General features: G+C 38.4%; 1 protein-coding gene across 3 annotated transcripts in view; it reads left to right on the top strand.

The window, feature by feature from the left end:
- WIF1 (WNT inhibitory factor 1) overlaps positions 1–6,461 on the top strand; it is a 162,138-nt gene extending 155,677 nt beyond the window's left edge. For all 3 annotated transcript variants that reach the window (XM_056574265.1, XM_056574264.1, XM_056574263.1), the window contains exon 10: positions 5,865–6,461. In XM_056574265.1, the coding sequence (XP_056430240.1) occupies positions 5,865–5,986 (122 nt within the window). In that variant the 3' untranslated portion in view covers positions 5,987–6,461. The remainder of the gene's footprint in view (positions 1–5,864) is intronic.
- The last annotated feature ends 8,759 nt before the right edge of the window (positions 6,462–15,220 follow it).

The raw sequence follows: 15,220 nt of genomic DNA, 5'->3' as shown, positions 1-15,220 counted from the left end.
GCCAAAAACCTAGGGCTCTATCTACACACAGCACATAACTTCCCCTCTGATAGTAACAGTAAACAGGAACTTTAAATGATTATATTTTACTATGCATTCAGGATACAAAGTAATTCAAGCATCTTTAGGGTCTATTCACATGTACAGTATTCTGCGAAGATTTGATGCGCAGTATTTCAAGCTGTGTTCAGTTTACATTGAAATCTGCTGCAGAAAATCCTGCACAATCTGCAAAGAATACAGTACGTGTGAATAGACCATTAAGGGGTACTCGCTGGAAAACATTTTTTTTTTTAATCAACTGGTGCTAGAAAGTTAAACAGATTTGTAAATTACTTCTATAAAAAAAAATCTTAATCCTTCCAGTACTTATCAGCTGCTGTATACTACAGAGGAAGTTCTTTTCTTTTTGAATTTCCTTTCTGTCTGACCACAGTGCTCTCTTCTGACACCTCTTGTATATTTTTGGAACTGTCCAGAGTAGTAGCAAATCCCCATAGCAAACCTATCCTGCTCTGGATAGTTCCTGACATGGACAGTGGTGTCAGCAGAGAGCACTGTGGTCAGGCAGAAAAGAAATTCAAAAAGAAAAGAACTTCCTGTGGAGCATACAGCAGCTGACAAGTACTGAAAGGATTAAGATTTTTAAATAGAAGTAATTTACAAATCTGTTTAACTTTCTGGCACCAGTTGATTAAAAAAAAAAAGTGTTTTCGGGGCGCACCTCTTAGTTATAGAATTTAGGTGCCCTGTTATCACTGATGTATGCAGTGTGCCTTTATAAACATTTATACCAGCGCAGTACTGTAATAGGATGATAACAAATCAGGTTAGGAAATGTCTTCCATGATCAACTGTGGGGGATATTATCAAGTGGAAGTATATAGGAACCACAACTTTCCAAACCTCATCTTTCATTACAAGTAGAACTACATGGCACTGGTTTCCATGAGTAGCGTCATATGGAGTAGCGTAAAGCACCCCCCCACTGGACTCTGCAGAATTAGAAACATGTTTTGTAATGTGAGAGATCATGCTTTTCTATCTGGCTGTTTGATGGACGGGCCTGGGTATGATGAATGCCAGGAGAATGTTTCTGCCTGACTCAATTGTGTCAACTGTAAAGTTTGGTTTTGGAGGGATACTTCTATGAGTTATTTTTCAGGGGTTGGCTACTTGGCTTTAGTTCCAGTGACAGATAATCCTAAAGGGTAAATATAATTTCAGACACTGAAAATGTGCTGCATAGAAAGAATCAATGCACAGCAACATATTTCTTCTTGCTAGTCCATACAGTTGGTCGGGGTCTCAGCACCCACACCCTTACCAATCAAATCTTTTATCTCATGTCTGTGCCCCAGTGCACAAAGCAAGCTCCATAAAAGCATGGTTGGATGAATTTGGTGTGGAAGAACTTGACTGGACTGCATGAAGCCTTGACCTCAACCTCACATATTTGGGATGAACAAGAATTAAAGTTGCGACCCAGGCCCTGTCATAGAGTCTGACCTGACAAATGTTCTTTTGGATAGAAGGGAAAATATTTTCATAGACACAACCAAAACCTTGTAAAAAGTCTTCCCAGAAGAGTGGAGGATGTTATACCTGCAAACAGGAGACTGGCCACACACAACACCAGGGATCCAGAATAGGTTAAATAGGCTTCAAAATGTATTGCACCATAAGACAGGCAAAGGTGCAAAGAAGCCTTTTTTTAACATATACTTGATCTCTGGAGTTGTGCTGTGGCCTGTCAGGCCACTTGCGTTGAGTGCTGACTTACTTTCCATTTGGATGTGAATATATTAATATATCTATCCATCTATCTATATATATATATATATATATATATATATATATATATATATATCTTTACATACATACTTATACAGTCATGGCCAAAAATATTGGCAACCCTGAAATTTTTCTAGAAAATGAAGAATTTCTCACAGAAAAGAATCGCAGTAACACATGTTTTGCTATACACATGTTTATTCCATTTGTGTGTATTGGAACTAAACAAAAAAAGGGAGGGAAAAAAGCAAATTGGACATAATGACACACCAAACTCCAAAAATGGGCTGGACAAAATTATTGGCACCCTTTCAAAATTGTGGAAAAATAAGATTGTTTCAAGCACGTGATGCTCCTTTAAACTCACCTGGGGCAAGTAACAGGTGTGGGCAATATAAAAAAATCACACCTGAAAGCAGATAAAAAGGAGAGAAGTTCACTTAGTCTTTGCATTGTGTGTCTGTGTGTGCAACACTAAGCATGGACAACAGAAAGAGGAGAAGAGAACTGTCTGAAGACTTGAGAACCAAAATTGTGGAAAAATATTAACAATCTCAAGGTTACAAGTCCATCTCCAGAGATCTAGATTTGCCTTTGTCCACAGTGTACAACATTATCAATAAGTTTGCAACCCATGGCATAGTAGCTAATCTCCCTGGACGTGGATGGAAGAGAAAAATTGATGAAAGGTGTCAACGTAGGATAGTCCGGATGGGGGATAAGCAGCCCCAAACAAGTTCCAAACACATTCAAGCTGTCCTGCAGGATCAGGGAGCATCAGTGTCAGCACGAACTATCCGTTGATATTTAAATGAAATGAAACGTTATGGCAGGAGACCCAGGAGGACCCCACTGCTGACACAGAGACATAAAAAAGTAAGACTACATTTTGCCAAAATGAAATTGAGTAAGCCAAAATCCTTCTGGGAAAACGTCTTGTGGACACATGAGACCAAGATAGAGCTTTTTGGTAAAGTACATCATTCCACTGTTTACTGAAAATGAAATGAGGCCTACAAAGAAAAGAACACGTACTACAGTGAAATATGGTGGAGGTTCAATGATGCAAGGCATCATGAAATCATAGGATTACCAACGGATTTTGGGTCGCACTGTACAGCCCGGTGTCAGAAAGCTGGGTTTGCGTCCGAGATCTTGGGTCTTCCAGCAGGACAATGACCCCAAACATACGTTAAAAAGCCCCCAGAAATGAATGGCAACAAAGCGCTAAGTGTAAGAAGCTTATTGATGGTTATAGTAAGCGACTGATTTCAGTTATTTTCTCCAAAGGGTGTGCAACCAAATATTAAGTTAAGGGTGCCAATAATTTTGTCCAGCCCATTTTTGGAGTTTGGTGTGACATTATCTTCAATTTGCTTTTTTTTTTCCTCCCTTTTTTGGTTTAGTTCCAATACACACAAAGGGAATAAACATGTGTATAGCAAAACATGTGTTACTTATTTACGGCCATGACTGTGTATGTATATATATATATATATATATATATATATATATATATATATACACACACACACATATACACATTACAGGATCCAAACATAAAGTACAACTATGTGCATGCAGACTAGCAATATTTATATCCTTACAAAGATATTTTTAGTATGAGGAACATTGTCATCTTATTGCTTTGTGATGCTCTTCTTTCCCAGTTTAAAGTGATATTCCTATGTAGACATGTAGGGCATATAGACAAGATATGCTATTAATGTTTAATAAATGTAAATCCTACCTCTGGGCCTTGCACCTATCTAGAGATTGATGGCCCCCCCACCCCCTCTGGCCTTTCTGCAGATAGTGGAGGAAGCAAAAATGAACACCCCCAAAAACTAGTGGTAGTTGAAAATCTAGAATAAGAATGTTTTATAATTTCTCCTGCTTGTTAATCACATGTTAAAAAGGCCAAGCAAATAGCAGAGGACCCATGCAGAGAAGCAAGTCAAGCAGCTCAGTGTTTGTACAGCCCAAACATCATGATGATGTAATATAAACAGTTTATCTAATACTTATTGATGACAGCCAGATAAGGGCTTTGAGTGGCAAAAAAAAATTGGAATGATGTTTAAACCCTTTAAGTACCAGGCCCTTTTTGGCCTTAAGGACCAGACCAATTTTATTTTTGCATTTCCGTTTTTTCCTCCTCGCCTTCTAAAAATCATAACTCTTAAATTTCCATCCACAGACCCATATGAGGGCTTGTTTTTTGCGTCACCAATTGTACTTTGTAATTACATCACTTCTTTTACCATAAAATGTACGGCGCAACCAAACAAATATTATTTATGTGGGAAAATTGAAAAGAAAACCGCAATTTAGCAAATTTTGGAAGGTTTTGTTTTCACGCTGTACACTTTACGTTAAAAATCACATGTTTTCTTTATTTTGTGGGCCAATACGATTAAAATGATACCCATGTTATATGCTTTTCTATAATTGTACCGATCTCAAACCATTTTAACAAAATTATTATGTTTGAAATTGCCCTAATTTGACCATCTATAACTTTAAAATTTTTCCATATATGGGGCGCTATGAGTGCTCATTTTTTGCGCTATGATCTGTAGTTTTTATCGGTACCACTTTTGCCTAGGTTTTACTTTTTATACATTTTTTTGTGAATAAAATGTGACAAAAAAAGCATCAATTTTGGACTTAAAAAAAAAAATTACGTTCACCGTACGGTAAAATTAACAATGTATTTTATTTCAGACTTTTACGCATGCGACAATACCAAATATGTGTATTAATTATTTTTTTTACGCTTTTGGGAGGGGTATTTTACATATTTTTTTTACTTTTTTTTTTTTTTTTTTACACTTTATTTATAGCAATCATTAGGTTGCTAATACTGTTCAGTGCTATGCATAGGACATAGCACTGACCAGTATTATCAGTGATTTTCTGCTCTGGTCTGCTCGATCTCAGACCAGAGCAGAAGACCCCGTGAGACAGCCGGAGCCAGGTGAGGGGACATCCGGCTGCCATGCTGGATGATTGGATTCCCGCGGCAGCGCTGCGAGCGGTACAATCATCCATTTAAAGTACCACACTGCCGCAGAGGCCATGATTTGTATTGATCACGGCATTTGAGGGGTTAATGGCGGATATCCGCACGATCGCAGATGTCCGCCATTACCGGCGAGTCCCTGGCTGTTGATAGCAGCCGGGACCTGCCGCGCATGACACGAGCACCGTTTCGGTGCTCGCTGTCATGGCGGAGTGTAAATGTACGTCATGGTGCACTAAGTACCATGGCACCATGACATACATTTACGGGTATTGTCGTTAAGGTGTTAAAACAAAACCATTGGGGCAGGTTTGCTAAGGCTGCTGCATCAGAATTTGGTCCTCAAATGCACCAGAATTGTGGTGAACAGCAATGTATAAAGCAAATAACGACTAAAGGAAAAGAAACTGCACATCAACCAAAAAGGGGTGTAGTTTACTGGAAAAGAAGTATTATTACAAAGACGGGAAAAAAGGAGTTACCTAAGTGATGATACTGTTCACCACAAATGCACAGAAATTTGGGTGCACTGAGTCAGTCTAGAATATGCTTAACTTAGAACAGAGTCAGACAGACAGACTTAAAACATGGAGTTTAATCATTCAGCCTCAGCCATTTTGATAAGCCCTATGTCAAGGCTTACAGTGCAAATCCCCATTTTTTTATTTTATTTTTTACAATTGCCACAATAGGCAATGTCATGGTCGGGCCTTTTACATCACACTGACGCCCAGCCTATCATTAGGCAAGCACAGTGTTATATGTCTGGCCCAAAACCAGGAAAGACACCGGGGCCAGAGGAGGGGAGACCAATATCTGCAGCATTGCCAAGTGGCAGAAGGTAAGTAAAAGTTTTAATTTTTTTTGTGGCAGCCCAGACAGCAATAAAAATGTAAAAAGATCAATGGATAACGCCATAATTTTTATGACCTTTATGTTATTTACATGGACACTCCTCTTCATTATGTTAAACAAATGTAAAATATGAATAACGGCAGAAGATATGCTTTTCTAATTTACATGCTTTTGAATGTTTTTTTGTCAGAGTATGGAGGGAACATTATGAATGCCATGAGGCCAACAGGCACCAAAAATAGACAGCACACGCCTTCACCTAAAAGGACCGAAGACAAGCATGTTCCCCATGAATCGAATTATATCTGGTGAATACGAGCACATCCAAAAAGAACACAGCTCACAGCTTCCATTAACTTCTCTTGAGTTGGATGGTACATCACAATTTACTGGTCGAAATTTCACAAGCTTCATCATTATCAATGACATAACATTGACTTACATGTAATTGTTGTATAAGTTTAGTGTTAACCAGTAGGTTTCTGTTTTGTTGTCCTAGTGGTTCTTACACCTTACGTAATATATGTTCACTCTTCAGTATTCTATTAATAATAAAAATAAAACCTAACTTTAAGGAGTGATAAAGCAGTAGGACTTTGTTTTACCAATTTGTATTACTTTTGTAGGATTTACATCTCTATATGGAATTTTAGCATAAAATATGGAAAAGGATTTAAAATTAAATTATTTATAATTCAGTCTTAAGGACAGACAGAATCTTTTTGTTTCTAGAACACTTGCTTCTAATATGAAAGCTGATATCCCAATTTTGTGGATAAAAGTTAGTTTTATTGGTAAAATGCAACGCTAAAATACACAAGTGTTTCCAGCCCGAACCGGTCTCTTCGTAAGGCATAGGGAAAACAGTAAAACCCGTGTCTTTATGCACACAAAGGGTTATAGGTTCCGGGTCACTGTTCACACTGATACTGGCCTTTTGTTACGAAGACACGTTCACATTCATTATTAAAACATAATGTGGTATGTATTGCTAAAAACAGAACAGAAAGAGGATAATAATAATGTTAAAGGTGCACTACTTTAGGCTCCGCTATTCTCTGTACTTGGATCGCTACATGGTACATTCAAGTCTCCTGCAGCTGCGATTACTACTACGATTACTACCGCAGCTGCAGGTGACAGCTCAAGCAGAAGCGATCCCATTACAAACTACAGCGATCTCATGTAGCAAATTTACAAATGAAAATGAAAGCAAGAATGTATCACTAACTGTGTAACGACTTCACTACTCCTTAGAAAAGTGACACTATGTCAATACAAACTCACTGCATCGGATCATATGCCGTAAATTCATCCAATCAACCTCTCGGTAAACAATACGTCATGCTCCATAAATACCATCATACTGGAGAAGTAGTAATCGCAGCTCCAGGAGACAGTGCAGCAAGGATTTGAATGTACGATGTAGCAATCTGCAGAGAATAGCGGAGCCTAAAGTAGTGCACTCTTTCTGTTCTGTTTTTAACAATTCATACTGCATTATGTTTTAATGATGAATGTGAACGTGTATCAGTGTGAACAGTTACTCAGAACCTATAACCTTTTGTGTGCATAAAGACACAAGTTTTACTGTTTTCCCTATGCCTGACGAAGAGCCCAGTTCGGGTTGGAAATGCTTGTGTATTTTAGCGTTGCATTTTACCAATAAAACTAACTTTTATCCACAAAATTGGGATATCAGCTTTCATCTCTGGAGAAGCGCCGACACAGATGCCCCAGAAGCTCTTTTTTCTTTCCATGAATTTACTATGGTGCTGACCATATCATTAATGCCAGCATAGGAGTTGTGCCCTGAGTGCAACCTGATCCAGTAAGGGGCCATCTTATTGGTCCGGATTTTATTTTATTTTATTTTTTACCCTAGCGATTTTCACGAGGGGTGCACCCTTTTTTCCTTCTTCATTTATGCTTCTAATATGTGGCATATATCAATTAGTATATAAAATGCAGAAGACATTATTCATATCAGCAAATAAATGTTACAATATTTTATAGGAAATAAGAGTGTTACATGAGTCTTATGCAATACATATGTCATTATGGCTGCTTGGGATTAACTGCTGTTCCCAGTGGATGATATTCATTTAGATTCCATACTGTGGCAATGTTTTAGCCCTGTATATGATTATTATTTGAGAACTTCATAAATTTACATTATAATCGGTGGTAAGATTTGAGCATGGTTTTTTGTCTTATTGAACCATTGTATCACGATAAAGATTACCTTTACATGAGCTCTGCATTGCTGGTATTATATAACCGCTCATAGTTTCTATGGCACTCTAACCATGGCCCTTATCACTTTCATGCTGTGAAATAAGAATGCTTACTCCTAGGCTTCTTTTGATTAAGTCATCAGGGTCTACAATTTAAAAGCATACTCCACTGGAAAACATTTTCTTTTAAATCAAATAGTTCCAGAATGTTGAACAGATTTGTAAATTACTTCTATTAAAACATCTTAATCCTTCCAGTACTTATCAGCTGCTGTTTACTACAGAGGATGTTCTTTTCTTTTTGAATTTTCTTTCTGTCTGACCACAGTGCTCTCTGCTGACACCTCTGTCCATGTTAGGAACTGTCCAGAGCAAGAGAGGTTTCCTATGGGGATTTGCTACTGCTCTGGACAATTCCTGATGTGGACAGAGGTATCAGCAGAGAGCACTGTGGTCAGGCAGAAAGGAAATTCAAAAGGAAAAGAACTTCCTGTGGAGCTTACAGCAGCTGATAAGTACTGGAAGGATTAAGATTTTTAAATAGAAGTAATTTACAAATCTATTTAACTTTCTGGCACCAGTTGATTTAAACAAAAATGTTTTCCAGTGGAGTACCCCTTTAAAGCCAGCCAGGCCTCTCTTTCATTGCCTGAGTGTCTTTGGTCTTTTAGACAGCCTATAAATTGGTCCATAGTTTTAGGCTTTGTTTCTGCTTTCTGATTCTCTTCCAGGAATAGACTTTCTGCTAAGTATGAACTTAGCCTTTAATGGGCACTGTTAGATCCAAAAACTATTTATATGTTTTTACTGACGGAAATTAAAGACCTTTTGTATTATGGTTGTTTAAATATTTTTGAATATATAATAAGAAAACACCCTCTGAAAAACCGACCACTAGGGGTCCCCATACCTACTTGGACACTAACCAGTCCTGCAGCAGCATCAGCTTGTCCATGAGTTATGGACAATAGATGACTCATGGACAAGGCTGCATGAGCAGATGCACCAATCACCTCCCACCACCACAAGGGAGGGACATGCCCTTTTCCCATTGGAGGATTTCTAACAGTGTGAGCCAATAAAAGGAGGTATTTTTATAATAAATATAGATGTTAGAGGCATAAAATGAGATATACATGGTCAAGATTAAGTAATGAATAATGTAATTATTTGTTGTGGGATCAGACAGGTATGCTTTAAGATAGCCCCAAATCAATCATGCATAGTTCAGAGGGTCCACATTCCAGTTAGTAATGAATTATATTAAGCTGTAAAATTACTACTTGAGCAATGCATAATGATATTATTAGGGCACAGCATGGTAGTATGGAAGCCTCCGAATGGTAGTACAATTTAGGTACTGTAGTATACCATTATTTGGTCTCTTACTGGAGGTATAATTTGTGTTTTATATAGTGCTATTATGTTGGCATGTGGTATTTAAAGGTACCTTCACACGTACGCAGATTTGATGGGCAGGATTTGATGCACAGGATTTTCTGCTGCAGATTTCAATGTAAACTAAATGACTGAGCACAGCTTCTAATCTGCAGTTACAAATCCTGTGCATCAAATCTGAGCAGGATCCTGTAGCGGTATTCCAGGATTTTCTTTTATTTGGCTGTAGCTGTAAAGTTAGTGTAGTTCATAATATAGTGTCAGTACCTGTGTGTGACGGTGATCTCGCAATTCTTCTGTGATTATCGCCCCATATTGATTTTTAACAGCATACAAAATTAATCATGTTTCGGGATTTCCCAGGTTGGAGTGCGTCGAGACATGACCACTAGTCAGGTGATCAGAGGGAGCCTGTCCTGCTTAAGTTTAGCAACAGCTGTAGCCCCCCTGGTTAGAAAACACTGTGTTTCAATGGGTGTTGTGGCTGATGTGTGGGAGGAAGGAAAGTGATCTCAAACTTTCAAGCATGGAACTGTGGGATGTGTAGTGTAGAGAACAAAATCCAACAGGAAATACCCAGTTCTGGCAGGTAAGTACTAAAATCACCTTATGGTGGATAACCCCTTCAATGCTACTATCAAATTTTAGTGGCACATAGTGATACAGTCAAAACATAATATATTCATATAAAGGTACATATGAGCCATTTTATAAATATGCATTCCATTACAACAGAATATATGAAAAAGTGCATGAAATAAAAAGGGAAAAAAAGCAGGGAAGGAGAGGAGCATGGAAGAATGCATCTAACGGAAGGTCAAGCTATCAAATAATTCCTTCCTTATGAAATAATTAAAAGGATGCCTTTCTTTTTAGTGGACAGGCTCAGGGAATGGATAAGATATTTTATCAGCAGTCTTATCCAGAAAGAAGCTATAAGTCTAGGTTTCCACACATTTTTTTTTCCCCCAAAAACTGCCACTGCAGTTTTTGGGCTAAAGCCAGAAGTGTATTTAAAAGGAAATATAAAAGAAGGACTTTTTGTAAGATGTGCAGGTGCACAACGGGACTCAGAAGGTAAGGGGAGCCATTGGGTCTTTGGAAAGTGGATATAGCTAGAATGGATCTAGGGGCATGTCGCATTTACAAAGTCCACATGGTGCCAGGACATAGGAACCCTCCCACAAATAAACCCATTTTGGAAACTACACCCCTTAAGAAATGTAATAAGGGGTTTAGAATACATCTGTACCCCTCAAATATTTGACAGATTTTTGGAACAGTGGGCCACAAATAAAAAAAAAAAAAATTTTACACTAACATATTGGTGAAGCCCAACTATCTCAATTTTCCCAAGTAGTAAAAGAAGAAAAAGCACCCCAAAATATGAAATACAATTTCTGTCGATTATGGAAATACCCCATATGTAATAGATGTAAAGTGCTGTGTGGGGGCGCACAGCAGGGCTCAGGAAGAAAGAAGCACCATTGGGCTTTTGGAGAACAAAATTTGACTGGATCAGATGTTGAAGGGCCATGTTGCATTTATAAAGCCACCATGATGCCAGGACAGTGGACCCCCCCCCACGTGACCCCATTTTGGAAACTACACCTCTGAAGGAATGCATGAAGAGGTGCAGTGAGCATTTAGAACCCAAAGGTGTTCGACAGATTTTTGGAACAGTGCATTTTTGAAAAATGCATTCGGGTGTTTTCGTAATTGGGAGAAATTGTCTTTTATTTTAGGGGGAGTTTTTTCCTTTTACCCTTTTATCATGGGGCTACACCAGAATTTTAGTGTAAACATAATTTTTTTTTTTTAACACGAACAAGCTGATTAGCCCTTAAGTTTTTATTTTCACAATGGTAAAAGGAGGAAAATCTCCCAAAATTTGTAACACAATTTTTCCACATTATAGAAATACCCTATATGCTGTCCTAAACTGTTGCTCGAAAATACGACAGGGCTCAGGAGTGAAAAGCCCCATGCACATTTAAGTTCTAAACTGGAGATATGCATAGGGGAGACTGACAGTTGCAGAGATTCTAAGGGCCTTGCATGGAGTGCAGGGGGAGTGCCCTCCTCACATGTGACTTTAAGGGCGACATGCAGCACCAAAAGTCACGGAAATATACACCAACTCCATAGGGGGTGTATATGTCTGCAACAGTTGCAATGGAAGCCACGGAGCCACTGGGAAGAGGGGGCTTCCCTCCCCTAATATACATTGAACCTGTAAGTGTACCCTGAGGTGCTCTCACAGAGTTTGTACAATTTTATGCTATACCTTTCCCTCTTACTGGAAATGTGCTGGCAAAAATGGAGTCTCCTTTTCAAACTTCTTTTGGGGACATGGACCTCTGAAAATTTACAGGTAAAATTATCTATTATCTACCAGTCATATTTTAAACAGGCGATCATAAGTGGGATCATCTCAGGCAGGCTTGCTGCATTATTAGCATATTGCAAAAAATTTTGGATCGCTTCAAAGCAGGGTGTTGTACAATGGGTGTTGTTCAGAACATCCCCTTGGCAGTATTGCCGAATGCTAGTTTTTTTTTTTTTTTACTCATAGGGCACAGTGTGTGACAGGGTTATATTCAGAGGGTTCTGTGTGTGGTGGTATTATATCCACAGGGTACAGTGTCTGGCAGGGTTATTTTCAGAGGAAGTTGCAGGGTTATATTAATTATGGTCTTCACATAGAGGATGAGGATTTGCTGATAAAAAATAAAAAAACAAAGATGTCCGGTTGTCATTGGGAAGATGTAGCTGGAGGAAGTCTTTGCGGTTTGAACCAGATGGAGAAGAAAAGGAAAGGCAACAGAAAATATGTCTACTGTGAGTCACTAATATCATTGACACGGATATCTGTATGTCCCATCAGTGTTGTAGTCACTTCTGCAAGTTCTGCAGTTACGATAAGTAAAAGTACAACTCCCAGCAAACCTTTACCACTGCTTAGATCATACTGAGAGGTGTAGTGTGACATGCTAAAAAGTATTCGACAATAGGTATATTTGATTTATTAAAATTGAAATAATTTTTTGCAACATGCTACACCGCAGGCATCTGTCACACCAATTTTTAAATTCCACTCCTGTGTGTGTGTGTACACATAACACTAAGAGATTTTATATACATATATATATATATATATATATATATATATATACAGTGCATAGTGAAAATATTTGGCCCCCTTGAACTTTTCGACCTTTTGCCACATTTCAGGCTTCAAACATAAAGGTGTAAAACTGTAATTTTTTGTGAAGAATCAACAACAAGTGGGACACAATCATGAAGTGGAACGAAAATTATTGGATATTTCAAACATTTTTAACAAATAAAAAAACTGAAAAATTGGGCGTGCAAAATTATTCAGCCTCTATACTTTCAGTGCAGCAAACTCTCTCCAGAAGTTCAGTGATGATCTCTGAATGATCCAATGTTGACCTAAATGACTAATGATGATAAATAGAATTCACCTGTGTGTAATCAAGTCTCCGTATAAATGCATCTGCCCTGTGATAGTCTCAGAGGTCCGTTTAAAGCCGGATTTGGATACAAAAAGATTTCCCAAGCTTTAAACATCCCAAGGAGCACTGTGCAAGTGATAATATTGAAATGGACGGAGTATCAGACCACTGCAAATCTACTAAGACCTGGCCGTCCCTCTAAACTTTCAGCTCATACAAGGAGAAGACTGATCAGAGATGCAGCCAAGAGGCCCATGATCACTCTGGATGAACTGCAGAGATCTACAGCTGAGGTGGGAGACTCTGTCTATAGGACAACAATCAGTCGTATACTGCACAAATCTGGCCTTTATGCAAGAAAGCATTTTCTTAAAGATATCCATAAAAAGTGTTGTTTAAAGTTTGCCACAAGCCACCACACCAAACATGTGGAAGAAGGTGCTCTGGTCAGATGAAACCAAAATCGAACTTTTTGGCAACAATGCAAAACGTTATGTTTGGCGTAAAAGCAACACAGCTCATCACCCTGAACACACCATCCACACTGTCAAACATGGCAGCATCATGGTTTGGGCCTGCTTTTCTTCAGCAGGGACAGGGAAGATGGTTAAAATTGATGGGAAGACGGATGGAGCCAAATACAGGACCATTCTGGAAGAAAACCTAAGGGAGTCTGCAAAAGACCTGAGACTGGGACGAAGATTTGTCTTCCAACAAGACAATGATCTAAAACATAAAGCAAAATCTAAAATGGAATGGTTCACAAATAAAAATATACTGGTGCCATTTTTGTCCTATTCTTCACAGGGAAACTCTAACATTACTTTTACACCACAAAAAGAGTTCAAGCGAACCACAATATGTTTAAAATCTTCAATTTTTATTAATTCAATTAAAAGATGCTACAAATGACATGTATATCTATACATATAGTATATAAGGAGAGTGCTTATCAATATATATAAAACTCAATGGGGGACATGTATCATTATTTGTGTATGGTAGAAGCAGTTTACCCCTTTTGCCGAATTCTAAATTATGTGCAGATGCGCTAAATTTATCAATCAAGCGCAATGAGTTTCATAAATTGCGGGCAAATATAGTAATCTCCTCACATCTCCACAAATGAAATCGATGATTTAGAGCATCTTGCTACATGCAGTCCAAAATGGCTTATATTTGCGTAAAAAATATGCTCATTGCGCAAGATTTCTGCGGGTAAATGAAATGTATGCAGTTAATAAATTTGTGTGTACTAAATATGTCACTCCAAGGTACACCAAAACCTACACATCTGGAGGAAATGCTCCACCAGAATGTACACAAAAAAAGACGCAAAAAAACAGCTTGAGCAAAATTTTGCCCAAAAATTTAAACACAAATCAGGGGTAAAATCTTTGATACATGTCCCCCAATGTGTGTGTATGTGTGTGTGTGTGTGTGTGTAGGTATGTATGTATGTATGTATGTGTGTGTGTGTGTGTGTGTATATGTGTGTGTATGTTCCAGCATCACGTCCAAACGGCTAAAGATATTACCATGAAACTTGGCACACATGTTACTTATATATCAAAAACAAACATAGGATAGGTGATTTAACCCTTACTCACCCCCATTTGCCAGGGTCGGGGTTTTTGTTTAAAGTCCCATACAAGTCAATGGGGAATATATGTTACTGCATAACTTCCAAACAGCTGGAGATACTTCAATAATACTTGGTCACATGTTACTTATATGTCCACTTAAGATATAGGATAGTTAATTTAACCCTTAACTACTCCCATTTGTGAGGGTCAGGGTTTTTGTTTAAAGTCCCATGCAAATCTACAGGAAATGTATGTTCCCACATTACTTCCGTATGGCTGGAGATATTTCAATAATACCTAGTACACATATTACTTATATGTCAAATAAAAAATATATGATAGTTAAATTAACCCTTACCTACACCCTTATATAAAAGATGTTTTTTTTTTTCAAGTCCCATGTATATGGGACTTTCAGTACCTTACTCCACAAGCTCTGCTCTGCATCTCCTGGTGAATGACACTTTTCGGCTTGCAAGCCACATCCCATCTCACAAAGACATGCCCACTGTTTAAGCCTCACCCCTTCTATTCTCTACCCTTTTTGTGCATTGGTCTGGCTTACAAATCACGCCCAGTCCCACAAAGCCACGTCCCCTTCTATTTTCAGCTTACAATATCTTCATTACAAATCAGTCCCACCTGAGGACAGGATATGAGGACGGGATATGAGGTTGGGATATGAGGATGGGACGTAAAGATGAGACATGAGGACAGCATATGAGGACGGGACATGAGGTCGGGACATGAGGTCGGGATATGAGGATGAGATATGAGGAAGGGATATGAGGCCAGGATATGAGGACGGGGTAGGAGGTCGGGAAATGAGGATGGGACATAAGGACA

Source organism: Hyla sarda, chromosome 4, assembly GCF_029499605.1.
Source record: "Hyla sarda isolate aHylSar1 chromosome 4, aHylSar1.hap1, whole genome shotgun sequence".
Lineage (NCBI taxonomy): Eukaryota > Metazoa > Chordata > Amphibia > Anura > Hylidae > Hyla > Hyla sarda.
Note: the sequence above shows the minus strand (reverse complement) of the source record. Positions and strands in the feature narration are given on the sequence as shown.